General features: G+C 48.5%; 1 protein-coding gene across 2 annotated transcripts in view; it reads left to right on the plus strand.

Annotated features, from left to right (window-relative positions):
* Positions 1-4,231: 4,231 nt before the first annotated feature.
* GAS7 (growth arrest specific 7) overlaps positions 4,232-16,785 on the plus strand; it is a 59,779-nt gene continuing 47,225 nt past the window's right edge. Inside the window, exons 1-2 of one of the 2 annotated variants that reach the window (XM_017743192.1) lie at positions 4,232-4,256; positions 10,515-10,638. In XM_017743192.1, the coding sequence (XP_017598681.1) occupies positions 10,593-10,638 (46 nt within the window). In that variant the 5' untranslated portion in view covers positions 4,232-4,256; positions 10,515-10,592. Of the gene's footprint in view, positions 4,257-4,850; positions 4,989-10,514; positions 10,639-16,785 lie in introns of those variants that run through there. The other variant, XM_008640539.2, reaches the window with a different exon arrangement.

Genomic DNA, 16,785 nt, shown 5'->3' on the forward strand with positions numbered 1-16,785 from the left:
CTGTTCCATGGTCTAGAGAACCTTTCCTGTGACTCACTGTGATGGTTTTCACCCCAAACCAAGGGCCTCATGGCTCTCACCACAAGGGTGACTACACAGAGTGCTGTGTTTGTGGGATTAGGTTATCTCAGCTCCCATCATTGTCCCTCTGTGTTCTGTTACCATTCCTCTGTGCTCTGTTGTGTGTGGAGTTGGGCCCTCCATAGAATCACTGGTTCCCTAAGGATGGAAAAGCCCTCTGAGATCATCGAGTCCAGCCTTTAACCCGGAGCTGCCAAGTCCAGCACTAACCCATGTCCCTTAGCACTACATCTGCACATTTTCTGAGCACTTCCAGGGACAGCAACTTGCCTTGACAGCCTCTTCTAAAGCCTGACCACCCTTTTGGTGAAGAAATTTTTCCTAATACCATCGCAGTCTATCTACATGTCCCCTCATTGACCTTCCAAGGCCGTGCTGTAGAAGCTCCACCCAGCAGTGCCAATGCCTTGCTGCTGCTCAATGTGGCCACCCACAGCTTTTTTCCTGTCCAGTATCAGTCTGGCCATCACCTGTCCATGCATGGCTCAGCTGGATACAGGAGAGGGGCTGCTCAAAGGGAATTGCACAGATTTGTCCATTGAGTGATTTGTTGTCTATTAGCACGGGAAGGAAGAACAACCATGTGTTTTCCTGGGGGGTGATTCCTGAGCTCCCTGCGGGTGCATTATCCTTGCAGGGAGGCCATGTGCATGCAGCTGTTGGTCACTGTGTTCTAGATGGGCTTTCTCAGAGCAGACACTAGTCCCATCTGGCTTTCCATGGTCCTTGGCACCTGGTGAGAGGGTGGTACTTCATTTCCCCTTTCTTGGTTGCTCTTTCAGTGCCATATCTCTGCACCCTTGTCAGAAAGTGCTGCATGCTGTCACCCCCTGAGAGCACACAGAAAAATGAGCACAGGAAAGGGAGCACAGCTCAGGCAGAGGAAGAAGCGTGAAGGCTGACAGCTGGGCTGTCCTCTGCAGACTGCTGTCACCCTCCTGCACACTTGCCACTCCCCAAATCCCTGCTGTCAAAGGCTTTTCATTGTCTTTCTTGCTAACCACTCTCCTCAAATCAAGGCCCCACTCCCATGCTCTTTTCCCACACTGAACCTCAACCCTGCCATCTTTCTTATGCTTCCTACTTCTCACACCTGCCTACCTTCCCTCCTCAGCCAAAACCCACTGACAGCTATTGCCAAGCACTCCCTGAGCTGCTGCTTTGCCAGGGAGTGAGCATCGTCTGTGGTGGGATCTGGACCAGCCCTGGTGCCAGGAGTCCCACATGACCCACCACAGGGGCCAGGCTCAGCTGCAGCTCAGGGCTGTGAGTTCTCCCAGTCTGGCACATGGCTCTGTGCACCAGGCACATGTTGGGAAGGAAGGGAGAGGGCTGAGCTGCGCTGGAGTTACTCAGGTTTTTCACTTCTGGTTTGACAGCCCCTATTTTGAAGGGGTCAGGATGGGATTCACAGGTCAGAGCATTTCTCTTCCCACACATTTTGGTCTCTCAGGCAGCACCAAGGCAGAAGACATCACCCAGTCTGTCTCCGTGGGTCATGCATCCTTCAGAAACAGTTTGGTTTTCCCTTATTTATGGTACTGACAGAGAAAAGTGTACTATTCCCAGAAGGCTCATCCTCAGCTAGCACAGTGCTTTTCATGTATATTACATTAAAGCAAAGTCCTGGGCACATGCCTGTGCCACAGCCAGGGACCTGGGCGGGTGAGAAGGGAGGCTTTTGGCAGCTGTGGATCTGGCAGATCTGGTGGGAAGCATGCACACTGTGTTCCAGAGCCCAACGAGAAAGAGAGGAGTGCAGAGATACGGGAGAGCTGGCCACCACCTGGTCACAGCCACCGTCGGCTGGTGGGAAGGTTGCAGAGATGGCATCCAAGGAAACAGCAGCTGCATGGAGATGCAGAAATCATTTAGAACGAAGAAGGAGTGAAGCAGAGTGGAATGGCACAGAGGAAACTTATTAGCACAAGGAGATTTTTAAAACTGGGAAAAATGAGAGCTGCCCAGCTAAACTGGAATGTGGGTATGTGCTGGGCATAGTTCAGCCCTTAGCTTCAACCTGCCAGCACTCTGAGATGCTCTAACTCTCAGCACAGGCACGGGGTTTGTCCTCTGTGGGGGCGAGGGCTGGTGGCACAGGAGGCTGGAGCCAAGGCCAGTGCCCAGAGCAGAAGACTGGCACTGCAGGGCAGTGGCACGGGCAGGGCCACCCAGGGAGGGTGACTTGTCCCCAGCAGAATGTGCCATCCTATTCAGCCCAAGGGGAGCTGTGCTGGTTGCCGTGACAACCAAGACCGATCATATGACCCGTTCCACTTTCTATATATAAATCTGTTTCACACAGTGTATGTGACTCCATGGAAACCAAATGTTGAGCAAGAAAGATTGCATAAAAATGAACAAAATACAGAATGACTCAAAGTACGAGGCAGAGAGAGGCTGTGGGTAGTGCCGAGGGGTTTGTGGGCGCCCCAAGCCTTCTCCTGAGCCAGGGCACAGGTTGGTACAGGCATCAAACACAGACCCCTGTTCTTTAACTACACCATACGGCACCTTCCTGTACCCAAAGGGGCTCCGGGACAGCTAGAGAGGAACTTTGGACAAGGGCCTGGAGTGATAGAAAGCAGGTTTTGATTAGCTTTTAGGAAGAAATTCTTCCCTCTAAGGGTGGGGAAGCCCTGGCACAGGTTGCCCATAGAAGCTGTGGCTGCTGCATGCCTGAAAGTGTCCAAGGCCAGGTTGGATGGGGCTTGGAACAACCTGGGATAGTGGAAGGTGTCCCTACCCATGGCAGGGGGTTGGAATGAAATGAAAATGGTTGGTCCTTTCCAGCCCAAACGATTCTATGATTCTGTGGCTCTGCCTTTTCTGCACCATAGCCTGGGACTGACACACAGCTTTTCCAAGTTCAGTGGTCATACAAACTGCAGTTAGACAGAAACATAAGCTCAGTATTGTCAGTGCAGAACAAGCCATTCCCCACAGGACAGAGGCTGTTCTGGGGCAGATTCATGCTGTGTCCTTGCGTTGCTCCTTGCAGGGAGTTTCCCCTGTGTAGTTTGCATCTTTCTGTTACCAGTGATCTTCCAGCACTGGGAAGGGCACTGCAGGGCAGCTTCTTGTTTGGGCACTGTGGCCTTCCCTTGTGCTGCTGGGTCTGCAAGTGTGACTGGACAGGTGGCAGCAGCAGGTGAGTGTGCTGATGCTGCCCTCCAGCCCGTTCCCACAGCCAGAGGCTCCTCTTCTCCAAGGCTGCATGCTCTGCTGAAACAGGATCATAGAATCACAGAAGAATTTCAGTTGGAAGGGACTTTTGAAGGTCTCTGGTCCAACCCCTTGTTCAGAGTTAGATCAGGTTGCTCAAGGCGTGAACTTGTGGGTTTGGGATTGTTTTGCTTTCCTTTCCCTGGGGTTGTGTGTTGGGAATTGCTCCTGCTCTGAGCTCTGCTGGAGCACGGTGCAAGCCAACACATCTTCAGGGAGCTCAGGCTTGTCAACGCACAGATGTTTCCTCCCCAGGATCCCTCTTTGAAGGAGAATGGGGATTTCCTGCAGTTTGAAAATGGGAAGTCATTTTCCTCTATTGAGCAAGGCAGAACTTGCCTCGGGGTCAAGCCATCATGAATTGAACTGATGTGTGTTACTCCCTGTTGCCTCACTTTGCTGCATAAAACCCTTTTTGGTTTTTTTTCCACTACTGGGAGGGAATCACAATACCAAGTGCTCTTCCAAAGGAACAGAATGAGCTGGGCTGCTGCTAACTTGATCAAGAAGACCAAGAAAGAAAAGAAAAAGAAAACAGTCAGAAAGTCAGAAAAGGTGGAGTGGGAGAGGCACGTACCACCTCCCTGCTGGCCATGCTGCCCTGTTGTGAGCTGGCCCAGCCAGACAGAAAGTGCCAGGTCTCCGATGGACAGGCCCTGGCTGCTGCTCTTCTTCGCATGAAGCATCCAGGCTGTCTGACCCAGCTGTCCTTCTCTTCAGACATGCTTCTACACCATCTGTGTATAGCAGTACCCAGATGAAACAGTATTTCCTTGTCAGGGTTGTGATGCTGTGGGGGTGGCTCTCTGGCCCACACAGGTTGTCCTTGGCATTCCTGGCCCAGTGCCCCTGGATGCAGGGAAAGCAGCACAGATGATGGTCAGGTTTGTGTGCTTTGACCTAAACAGCAAATGCCTCTGCCTCTTGTCAGTGCTTCTGTCCTGGATTAGGTGAGTTAACCCCATAGATCTGTTCTTATTCCACGTGCTTACCTTTGCCACCTCTCTATCGTGTCGTTTGGTGCTGAAGAGCTCCAGTGCCCTTTCTGCTTTGAGATGTCTTCTGCATTTGCTGCTCATTTCTGTTTCCTCTCTGCTGTGCATTTATCAGGAGAATTCCATCTCTGTGTTTCTGCAGACAGCAAACAAAAACCATCGCTTGTCATGTAGAGCAAGACCTGTTGGGTGGCTGGCTCATGTGCATGCCCCTGCTACATGGAATTCTGATCCTAGGAAATCTCGTGCGAGAGAAGTGCTTGTGCTGTTGGGTTTTAATGTTTTGAGAGACGCTTTGATCCCTTTTCCAGGCATCAAATACAGATGGAGGAGGATTTCACTGGGGTCACACATTCTTTGCTCACATTGTTCAGGTTTCCTGTTTCCTTGACAATGTGTTGCAGACATCCTTTCTGGGTCCAGATTTGCCTGTCCACCACCATGGTGACAGCAGCTGGTGACACTTCCAGAAGTGACAGTGAGGGGAGTGGCCTGAACATTTCTGAGCTCAAAGGCACCGTGGGACTTGGAAGGTTCAGAAAGCAGAAGGGACCGCAAGCCCAACCAGCCTGAGCTGGGGCAGGGGTGTCAGGGTCCCGGGTTTTTCTCCTATTGGAATAGAGGAGAACTTCTAGAAAGAGGCACTTAATCTTGATGGAAGAGCCACGAGAAGTGCACAGCTCCCTGGTAAGCCTTGATACTTATCCTCATGACTGGCAAATTTTCTTCAAGCTGGGCTTGTCTTCAACTTCCAGTCCCTGCCTGCTGCTCTCTCTTTGCTGGTTTGCAATGCTCTCTGCTGACAGGGAACCTCTTCTCCATGCAGACATCCTCTGTTGTGATTTACCATTCTCAGAAATTGTCCTGGCAATAATTCTCCTAAAATAGGAGCAAGAAATCAAAGTAATAGTCCAGTTTTGCTGATCTGTCTGAGGAAGGGGTGCATCTACACATGGGTAGCTCTAAGCACTTTCCTTGTTCCATGTGGCTGGGCACAGGGTGTGCCCTGGTTGGAGCTGGCTTTGGGAGAGCTCTGAAGCCTGTCTGTGGGTGCTGTGCCAGATGTGGAGCTGTGCCAGATGTGGAGCTGGCCCCTTGGAACACTATCTGCCAGTCACCTCTGCTCCCTGTGCAGTCCCGTGGCCCTGTCCTTGCTGTGTCCCAGCAGCAGGATTGCCTGTTGTCACATGCCACAGTAACCAAAACTTCTCCCATATAGGTGTGCAAACATGGTCCCTGTTTAACCATGCTGGTGCAAGAAGAAGGGACTGCAGATGGCCTGGCTGGGACAGGGTTGTGTCTGCCAAGGAAAATAGAGCAAGAAAATCTCTCCTTTTCTTTAGATCTCCTGTTTTGGCAGAAAAGGGACTATGTGCTACCCACTATGGCCTCTCTGGCACTCTCATTTCTGAAAGGATGGGTTGCTGAATGTGCCAAAACAATGAGGTACTTAATCCATGGTGCATTATAATGCCCAGGCAGGCCCATGTGCATCTATACCAGATCCCATCATCCCACACTATCTGTGCCAGAGCATCCTGGGCTCTCACATGATGAGTATAGGGCTTGTAGTGATGTGGCAAAGGGGAATGGCTTTAAAGTGAGAGAGAGCAGGTTTAGATTGGACATTAAGAAGTTCTTTACTGTGCTGAGGCCCTGGCACAGGGTGCCCAGAGAAGCTGTGGCTGCCCCTGGGTCCCTGGAAGTGTCCAAGGCCAGGTTGGACTGGGCTTGGAGCAGCCTGGGACAGTGGAAGGTGTCCCTGCCCATGGTGGGGGGGATGAATGAGATGAGCTTTGATGGCCCTTCCAACCCAAACCAGTCAGTGATTCTGTGATTCTGTGAGGGCAAGGTGGTGAGGAAACCTGTATGAAGTCAAGTTTTGTTTCATCTCCAGCTCCTCCTCTATGCCATTTTCAGTTCCTTTTCCCCCATAAAGCTGCTATAGGAGTCGGAGTCCAAGTGTTGTGGGGAGGGGATTGCACTGGGACCAGTTAGGGGCTCTTAACACAGCAGTGGTCTCAGGATTCAGTGGATATTCCTCTGCAGTCTCTGCTGAAGGATAAGTCCTGCCTAATAGTGAGCTGAATCACATTCTTTCCTAAAACAAGGCAAAGAGATCCACACATACTCCATGCTCTCTTGGTTTCAGCTGAGTTAGTTTTCTTCCCAGTAGCTGGTAGAGTGCCGAGTTTGGATTCAGTGTGAGGATAATGTTGATAACACCCTGATGTTTTAGTCGGTCCTCAGTAGTACTCACTCTAAATGGAGGACTTTTCAATGTCCTGTGCTGGGCCAGCAAGGAGCTGCAGAAGGAGCCAGGAGGGAGCAAGGCCAGGACAACTGACCCAAACTGTCTGAAAGGATATTGCACACCACAGAACATCATTCCCAGTGTAGAAACTGAGGGAGCTGGCTAGGAGAGGCTGAATGCTAGGAAGGGCTGGGCATGCAGCAGCAAATGGTGTTCAATTGTACTGTGCATCACTTGTCTTTCTTGGGTTTCATTCCTCTCTCTTTTTGTTATATCCCGTTTCTTTGTTATTATCATCATTATCACTATTATTATCATTATCTTTTACTTTATTTCAATGATTAAATTGTTCTTCTCTCATGAATTTTACTTTTTTTTTTTCTAATTCTCCTCCCCATCCCAGGGGTGGGAGGCAGTAAGTGGGTGGCTGTGTGGTGCTGAGTTGCTGGCTGGAGTTAAACCACAATACACGCACATAAACTGTTTCCCCATTATTTACAAGAACTTCAGATTTGGCAGTGCTGAGATTTCCTCTTGACTATCATTAATAGAGACCACTCTGCTCACAGCACTTCTTGATTGCAAAATCAGAAGCAAAGGTAGAAATATTAGTAACCAAAAAATAGAATGATTAACTGCAAAACATAATGCTTGTATGCTTTTTGAAGTGATACACATTTTGGCAGGGACTACAGCTGAAGCCCTGGGTTAACTTTACTTTTTATACTGTTTCCATCCACCATTTGCTGGTGTTCACTGTATACCATCCACATCCATCTCTTGGCGTGCCTTTGTTTAAGAATGCAGCCATGGCACTCACCTGTGAAAGACCCCTGTTTTTCCTGCAGTCCATCAGGGAGATGTGAAACAACACTGAAAATGTGACTGAAAGGATGTTGGGGCAATTTCGAGCTTCCCTTAAGCAAGCTGGTAATGTCTGTCTTTGCAGGGCAGTGGTGCTGACTGTGCAAAGTGGAGGAGCACCATGGGCCCCTAAAGTGACCTGAGTTTAATTGTGACTTGCTTGGCACATGGAATCACTGCAGGATCACGTTAAGAAGTAGGGGTAGTGGGAATGAAGGGACTTCAGTTCCTGAAGGGAAAGAAGGTGTTAAGGACAGAAACGGCGAGCGTGCAGCAAAAATGTGTGAAATCTGGATCTTCTGAAACAGAACCCAGGGCTGGATTACCCCAGATTCCTCTTTACGAGGTTTTCATGCACAGCACAGATAGTCTGGTGTATCTTTGTTATTTTCAAGGCCAGATATCCTTGAAGGGAATACAAGGGACCTGACCTGCTGCTGTATTCTTCCGGAGCTGCTGCACTCCCACACTGCAGAGTTTGCTTTTGCTCAGTGTGCTTTTGCAAACAATAACAGGGGACCATTCATCCCGTGCTGGAGGAGCTGTCCCAGGATTTGTTCCAGTACTCTGTGCTTCTAACGGAGCATACTGGGAGAGAGTCTGGTTTTGTGGTTCAAAAAATAGCTTGGAGCTATCCTGTGTTCCCTTCTGATCTGACTTCCTCTGCGTATGTTAGCAGCCTGGAGAGGAGATGGACGTAATTCCAGCTTTCCAGTACCTGAAGAGAACTACAAGAAAGATGGAGAGAGACTTCACAAGAGCATGGAGTGACAGGACAATGGTGAAAGGCTTTAAACTGAAAGAGCACAGGTTTAGATTGGATATTAGGAAACCCACCACCAGTGGGGGTGGTGAGGCACAGGGTGCCCAGAGAAGCTGTGGCTGCCCCTGGATCCCTGGCAGTGTCCAAGGCCAGGCTGGACAGGGTGGGAGCACCCTGGGATAGTGGAAGGTGTCCCTGCCCATGGCAGCGGGTGGAATGAGATGGTCTGTACAAACCCTTCTAACCCAAACCATTCCATGATTCTGAACCCCCTGAATGCCTTTTAGCCCTGGCCTTCTCACCATTCTCCTGCCTGTGCACCAGGACCGTGTTGGGTAAGATGTGAGGACAGAGATAAGAAAAAAATCAATCAGTAACATAAATTGTGAAAGCTACTGCTTTCTCACACATACAGCAGGGTGGGGAGAGCTGTAAATTGATTTGATTAAACCTAGAGAGCAGAAACATGGGGGATAGGGATAGATGGCAGAGATCCTACTGATTAACCCTGCATGCCCCCCTGCCATCAGCATGCAGGCCATGAGATTGGAGTCTTACACCTGGGAGAGTCCCTTCAGATCTCCTGAGGGAGCTGGTTCTGTTGATGCTGGGCCAGCTGAGTTTCCCAGTATCCCAGTGTATTTCTCCTCAAGGAGAGGAGCTAAAATCTGACCCAGCACAGGCTCCATCTGTGGTGCAGTGGTGAGACAGATTCACCTCCTGTTGGCCTTGTGTCCATCTGGCTGCCTTGCACCTGTGACCTGTTTGTGCCAACTACTCTTGATGAGGCACGAATCCAACATCATTCTCCAATGCCTCAAAAGCCATTATAATAAGAATTTTTTGAAACTGAAAAGAAACATAAAGTAGGCTGTTGGCTCCTAAATCATTAAATGTACCTTTTATTCTGGGTTGGGACAAAGTTGGAATTTCACTTGGAGGCTGGGTGTGCAGAAGGACACATCACAAATTTCTGACTAATGATGCTGTTCTTATGGCTCTCAGTGTCTGAACAGTATGTGCAGCAGATGCTGAAAGTCCCCTGGATGTGGCTGCTTATGAATCCAGTGCATATTTCAGACCTGCTCCCCACCATGTCAGAAGGCATTTCCTGGATAAGGATTAGCTCCCGTGGGATAAATAGTTCCCATTTCACACATTTTTCCTTGTTCTTCCGCATTTCTTCCTTTGAAGACAATTCAAACAGAGACAAAAGTGAGTGCCTCGAATGCCTTAGGGAATGTGGAAAGGCAAATTGGAGCTCTCTGGGTGTGAGCCAGGAGCAGGCTGCTGGCTCCGTAGCTGCAGCCCTGGCGACTTGTGACTGGCGATCTTTGGCCATGCATCTTATCTCCCTACATTCAGCATTCCTGGGTGAAGGGACCAGAGGGTGTTCATGCCTCCTTTGAGGTGAATCCCTCTTTGCCCATTTCACATCAAGCTGTAAATCCCAAGCTACCAAGAAACCAGCAAAACTGGTAATAGCAAAACTATTTGTAAGAGGGAATAGTCCAGGGGATGCAAGGTAGTACAGACAATTACATGCACTTCAGTTTCACCTCTTTCTTTTTCCACACCCTGAAGCTTCACTGAGGCTTGCAGCTGAGTTGGTGAAGAGATGTATAGCTGAGATGTGGCACCTGAACCCTGACAGCAGTCCTCTGTGTGTGCCTGGAGAGCAGGTGACAGCCTGGTGCTCATCTCCTGCTGTTCCTAATTATCTGCATCACTCTTATTAATCTGGATCCTAATGATCTTGTATCTGGACAATATGGATCCAGACTGTGTGTAGATCAGTAATGTCTGCATTTCTAATTACATGCATTATCTGTATAATCAGCATCCTAATAAATTTACTTCAGCATGTGACTCCTGTAGGCAACATGGCTCTGCAGTCTTGGAACTGTCTGAAGGTGGTGGTGCCCCTGTAAAATTGTGACAGCACCTCTGTGATCAGTGCTTTGACCCACTGGTATATCCGCGGGAAGGTCCATGAGGGCCAGATGCCTGCCTCTTTCTCAGACCCTTGATCATTTGATGCTTTGCATTTTATTGCTTAACAGGAGTCATTTTCTTGGACAGGTCCAGGTACCTTGGGACATTAAATACAGAGGGGTTCATTTCTGTCCCAAAGGGTGATTTCTTCAAGGCAGTGTTGCTTCATGTTCTGGATGAATCTAGGACAGATGAAGGGAGAAATGGACTGAAAGTCTTTCGGTGTATTGGAATCTCTAGAATGCCAAACCACTTAATTTCTTTCCAGATGTGTCTGGTTAGACTTTACATTATCTAGATATTGATTTAATAGTTCTGGTTTTTTTTCTTTTCTCAGCAGAAACCCCGGAAGGCAACTCCTCAGCCAGGAGAAGATACCTTGAACGGCCACCTTCCCCCCGGCTGGCAGAGCTACATGTCTCCCCAGGGTCGCAGGTACTATGTGAACACCTTCACAAATGGTAAGTGGGCGTGGCTTTCCAGTAAATATTTCACCATACCAGCACAGATCTGTTTCAAGAAATCATCTTGCTAGTTGATTTTAATAACAAATAAGCTGCAGAGCCAAGGTAGTTAATATGATCCTGACACCATATGAAAGAAAATACAGGAAGATTTAGTTTTATGATCCTCTGTCATCTGAATTCTGACCATCAGAAGAGTTCTGAAACGTTTACAAAAGACAGAGAATGTAAAATAGAAATGCCCCTGTTGTAAATGTTTTAGAATATGAAATACTGTTAAAGATAAAATTTTTACCACATTCCCTATTTCCTTTACTTGGAGGTATTTATGTCTCTACAGATACATACATGTAAAGTAGTTTGATAGAACATCAGATATCACTAAAGCACCATTGAGGAAAACAGAAACAGTGAACTCAGCTTGCCCATGGAGACAAGGAAAGAAAAACAGATGTAATGGGACAGCACAGACAAAGCTTTCAGTCTATATGTGTGTGTTCTATTCACTGTCGTGTTGGTAGAGGAGCAGACTTAACTCACGATCTTATCACTTGCTCCAGACCTGTCAAACTTGTACCACCTCTTGGTTACCTAAGGCTCTGTGTCTGCCTGCTCTTCTCATCATGAGCTCACAGCAGCATTGCAAAACAGGGTCTTGTGACCAGCAAATCCACATTTCTTTAGCAAAAAGAATGCCAGAGTGACATGAAGGAGAGGCCAGCAGGAGCTAACCTTGTTCACATCGAAGTTGCAGCCATCAGGAATGACCCCTGGCATTCCTTTATCTCACTCACAAGGAGAGCCACGGGCTGTCCCAATGCACCTCACGGTCTGTTCAGGGACTGATGTGTTTTATTTCAGAAGGCTTTGGCCTAGGACTTTGCCAAGCCATTATTTACTGGGGTTTGATGCACTCACATCTTAGAGGACACTCCCTCAGAAGGTACCTCTGCAGAAGGTACATTTCCATCTAGCCTTGCCTCCATTTTCAAGCACGGTTTGCTCTGGCCGATGGGCAGCATCCCCTGCACAGCTGGGGAGATCAGCAGGAGTTTGATACCCCATCCCCACTGCAAGTCAGATGTGTGTGAGGAGGTGATTATACTCAGTGCTGAGCCATCCCTGTGATGGACCCATACTCGCTGGGTTGAGGCCAGATAAAACCAGTAAGAGGCAGAGGCTGTTTCTTTTGTGATAAGAGCTCTTGTCACAGGGACCCTGCCTCAGAAAGGTGGGTGGCTGGGACTAAGTTTCTCCATAATGTCAGGCAGTTTTGTACTTCCCTCACAAAAGTTACAAGTAGTGTAACAAGGGCCAGTAGCCATATCCTGCTTGGGAGCTCAGGCCAGAAATCAGGAGACTTCTGATTCCTCTAGGAAGGGAGGATAACTTTGGCACAGGATGGCCAGGGAGGTGGGGGAATCTCTGTCCTTGGAAAATCTCAGAAACTGGCTAGACAGAGCTATGGTTGATCAGTTGTTAGCAGTGATCCTGCTCAGAGTAGCTGGGTTGAAGACTTCCAGAGGTCACTTCCAACCAGTCTTTCTCAGGAGAATGCCCAAACCACTTATGGTTGTGCTCTCAGCTGTTACAGCACTGTGTGGTTCTCAGATTATCAGCATGTAAGAGAGGGTAGGGTAGAAGTGGGGTTTCTGTGTCCTGAGCCTTGCTTTAGGGATCACTTATTCAAGTTCTGTTCAGATGAGAATCTCCTCACCAGACTAATCCTAAGCCCAGTCGGCTTTGAAGTTAGGCTTGCTCTTCTTTCCTATGCTGGACTCAAGAATCCTGCATTTCTGAGCCTCCCATAGTTCTGTGAGGGCTGTAGCATTTTGTAGGACAACAGGAATCTCCTGCAGCATGTACAGGGGCACTCTGACCCCTCAACTACCTCCAGCTGAGTTGGTGTTCCTGGCAAGCTCAGCTTGTCTCAGCCTGCTCAGTTAGAATATGCTGCTGCCTCAAAATCTTCCAGCTGCATAGAGACTGCACAGTAGTTTGTCAGCTGGGTGATCCTGCTGGAGAGTATTTTTGCTCTGGCTGGGCTGTATTGCATGGTCAGACTCAGATCTCAAATGCCTGTGCTTCCTCAAAGTGCTCATGTGCCAAAAAAGTGTCACCTGTGGTGTCATCTAGGCTTCAGACAATGCAGAATGCAACCTCCAGGCCTTTTGGCTGAAGTGTGTGGTGAAGCCTTGTCCAGGCCTGGCGTGAGCACCTGTCTGGACACTGTTTTGATTTAATCTGACTAATTTGACCTTTGATCCCGCAAAACTTGTAGTTCAGAACTATCCATAGGCTCATGTTGGCCCAGTTTCACGTTGATACACTTTCTTCCTTGGCTGTGCTGCAGAGCTGGACCTGCTGGGCCAAGCAGTCACCATAAAGTCACATTTGGCATGTGGGACTTGCTCCTACCAGTGGAACTGCACTTTGAGTAGGATGTATTCTCCGGGTTTGAGCCATAGGATAAGTCAAAGACAATATGCTATAAGCCTTAAACCTGCAGTCTCCTTCTTTCCTGTGGTAGAGCTGCGTTGGCATGGGTAGTATTTATTGCCAGTCTCACAGACTGGACAGCTCACTGCTGACTTGTCTGAACTGCGTATTTGTCCTGTCACTGCTGCAGCTGCTGCTGGGAGTACTAAGATGAACACTGGCAATGTTTGTCATGAGGACATGGTGCTGGCATACACCTCTGTCACAGGGCTCCATGGGCCTCTGTCCTGCTTGGCCTCCTTAGCACCATTGTTTCAGCAGCAGGAGCCAGGTCTCTTCTTCATCAAGGTGCAGATGTACTTCTAGGCTGCTCTCAGTTTACTATTTACCAGATGATGAAACTATGCTGAAGCATTTGACAGAGGTGTCACTGTTTAATGCACACACATGGGAACTCAGAGGTCAGTGGAAGACAGCTGGCTGGCCTTCAGTGGCCTTCATAGATCACTCCAGCCTTCAGTGAACTATGTAATTAAAGGTCTCCTACTCATCATTACCCACCAACAGCAGTTGCTGCAAAACTCTTGGTGTGTAAGGTCACGGCCACTTCTCTGATTTCCCAGGGACCAGGAATCTCTTTATGGAGAGGGTTGAGAAGGAAGGAAGCAAGAAAGGAAGGAAGGGCTCCTCTCCATGGCACAGAGCATCCAGCAGTATCCCCAGCTCTCCTCAGCTGGAGCCCTCCCAGCAGTTCCTTGGAGCTCTGCGTTGTCCATGTGCTGTGTGCACCCAAGGGATCCTGTCCAGCTGCTTCCATCCAAGGGTTCTCCATCCAAGGATGCCACTGCTGAGCCCCTGACAACAGCACCCTACTGCAGGCCACCTCTGATCCCACTTCTCCAGGGCTCAGAGGGATGCAGTCTTGGCCTGCCACTAAAGGCAGTTAATTGCTGGAGTGCTCCACTCTGGCTTTTCCTTCAGGGCTGGTGTTAGACAGCAAATGTAGCACTGCATTTTAGGCTGAACAGCGCTCTGTGAGGTCTCTTGGAGCCTGGGGCACACAGATCCATACTCTTGCTTTCTTCTGGCACATGTCCCTGAGGCACTGCTATCCTGCAGCCTCCCTTTGGTTGCCCCTTCCATCACAGGTCTCTCATGCTTGAGGTGGAAGAGAGTCACCCAGCAGTGTGGTGAGCATACTGTGGAAGCTCCAGGCATTGGGTTCACTGTCTATTCATATAAATGTTGTATTTGGACATCCTCAGAGTGGCATGTCCTTCACTTGCAGCACTCCAGCTGTCTTGGGTGTCCAACCACTTGCCTTGCCAGTCAGTGGGGGACAGATTGCAGGGCAGAGAGGGGATTCATTCAGCTCAGGGGTGTGGCTGAGCCCCAGGTCAGGTACAGAGCATCCTTCTGCCCCACTCTGGGGCCTTGCTGGCACCCACTGCCTTTCTAAGGGGGAATGCTATCAAGAGCAGGTCTTTCTTGGCAGTTTTAGCATTTCCATCATTGAAAAGCACTGGTGAGAGGAGGTATGGGCCCTCTCGTGGGGTAGGACCATGGCTAAACATTTATCCAGCATCCAGGCAGGGGCTGTGGGTAGGGGACCTGTGTGAAGGAAAGGCAATTCATTGATGGGAAAATGGGTCTGAAAAGCAGCAAAGGCAGTCTGAAAGCTGACTGAAGGGAAAACAAAGGGGGGACCATAGTTAAATTACAGTAAGCTGCTGCAAAACTGTTTGGCAGCTCGTCCTCAGAGCATGGCCATCAATGGTCCCTTGTCAAAGGGGAGTTTGTGCTGAAGGGAATCCTGCAGTGATCTGCCCGAGAATTCATTCTAGGCAGTATTTCCAGTGAGGACTGGCATGTTGACATTGAGAGCACTTATTCAAACAATAACTTTTAACTGGAGCTGGGAGGGAACACGGTGTTCTCTCCTGTGCAGAACAGGCTCAGAATTCACAATCACCCTGGAATAGGAGGATGCTGTTCAGGAAAGATGCATTTAAGATCAGAGATTTCATCAGAAATAATTAAGTGGCAAAGACAGGCAATGGAACAGCTTACAGATGAAGACATTGGGGCTCTGGAGGATCTAAAGCTGAGTGAGAGCCAGCAGTGTTGTGCTAGTACAAACCAGCCAGCATTTTCCATTGTATAAATAGGAGTGTTGTCTGTGAGGCATGAAGTAAGCTTCCAACTTTACAAGGAAATTATAAAGCCTCAGCTGGAATATTTTATCTTGTTTGGACTCTACACTTCAGGAAATAATGTGAGTCAGTTGGATAAAGCCCAGAAAAGAGTAGCAAAAGTGATGGAAGATGTGGAAAACATAGCCTGTGGGTAAATGCTGAGAGATTCGGGGTGTCTGCCCTTAGAAAGCAAAGATGTGGACAGAGTCATGAAAGTAGGCTTAAATTGCATAAATGCCATTAGGGAGAAGACTTCCCAATGCCTGTCATCACTAGAAGATCCAGTAACACATTTCAATTGCAACCAGGACAACTAACCCTTCCAAGCTCTCTTGGAAGTGAAGTGTGGGAGTACAGGGTTGCCTGGGAGTCTGTAGCACTGGAGCAGGTTATGCAAAACCACGCAGATTCACACTGGCCTTGCTCTGGGGTAGAGCAGGGACAGTGGGACTTCCTGAAAGCCCTGTCAGGCCTGTTTTTTCAGTCTGTAAAGCCTAAACTACAGGAAAAATATTTATCACTGTAGAAAACAACAAATGCCTGGGACTCAATGGAAGTCATTCTTCATTTGGTGGCAATGCAAGTATCCACTCCCATTCCTGGGAGGGGAAATGGGATTTTAGGGGCGAGTAACATCTTGATTCTTCTAAGCCTTCAAAATACAACAGATGCCTCCCTTCTTGTGAGGCATTACTATTATTGTCACCATTGTTTCCAGTGGTTAGTGTCCTTCCAGACTGGGATTATCTACCTTTGTTGTACATCTTGACCCTGAGATGAGCTCAGTTGGTCAGAGCAGGGTGCTAATAATGCCAGGGTTGTGGGTTTGATCCCCATATGGGCCATTCACTTAAGGGTTTGACTCCGTGATCCTTCTGGGTCCCTTCCAACTCACTATTTTATGATTTCATGATCTTATCTGACCGTAACAGTATTTCCACCATGTGTTGTTGTGTGGTCTAATTTTCATTGTCTTTACAGGAAAAACACAAGGAGTTGGTTCTTAACTAGAAAGAAATAGAATATATGAGACAGTGTTCTTATGTGGAAGGAAGATGTTAGGAAAATGAGTAATGAAGGAATTAGGGTGACCCTGAAACAAACACATGCAGAGGTAAATGAGCCAGATGACAAACAGCACATTCCTGTCTGTCTCCACTTGATGGTCCCACCAGAAAAACACGCCCCATTTATCATCCTTTGAAACAGGTTCAATCCTGAAAAATTGTAAAGGCCTGAAATCCTGAAAATTGTAAAGGCCTCTGAGCTGTATATGATCTACACAATGAAGCCCAAGACAATTTCAATATACCTAAGGTTTTCTCAGCATGGCCTTGCCACAGGAAGGCTGAGTCTGCACCAGTGACATTAGAGGTAGATGCCTGGAATCTGCCTTGTGCAACCTCACTTGTCATGTCAAAACACCAGAAAGAGTGCCCAGAATGAACAGCCACTATGTGGTTAACGAGTTGCTCAGTGTCTGTGGGAGGGGTTTACAATTGTGTGTGGG

This window comes from Corvus brachyrhynchos, unplaced genomic scaffold (genome assembly GCF_000691975.1).
Source record: "Corvus brachyrhynchos isolate BGI_N302 unplaced genomic scaffold, ASM69197v1 scaffold148, whole genome shotgun sequence".
Classification (NCBI taxonomy): domain Eukaryota; kingdom Metazoa; phylum Chordata; class Aves; order Passeriformes; family Corvidae; genus Corvus; species Corvus brachyrhynchos.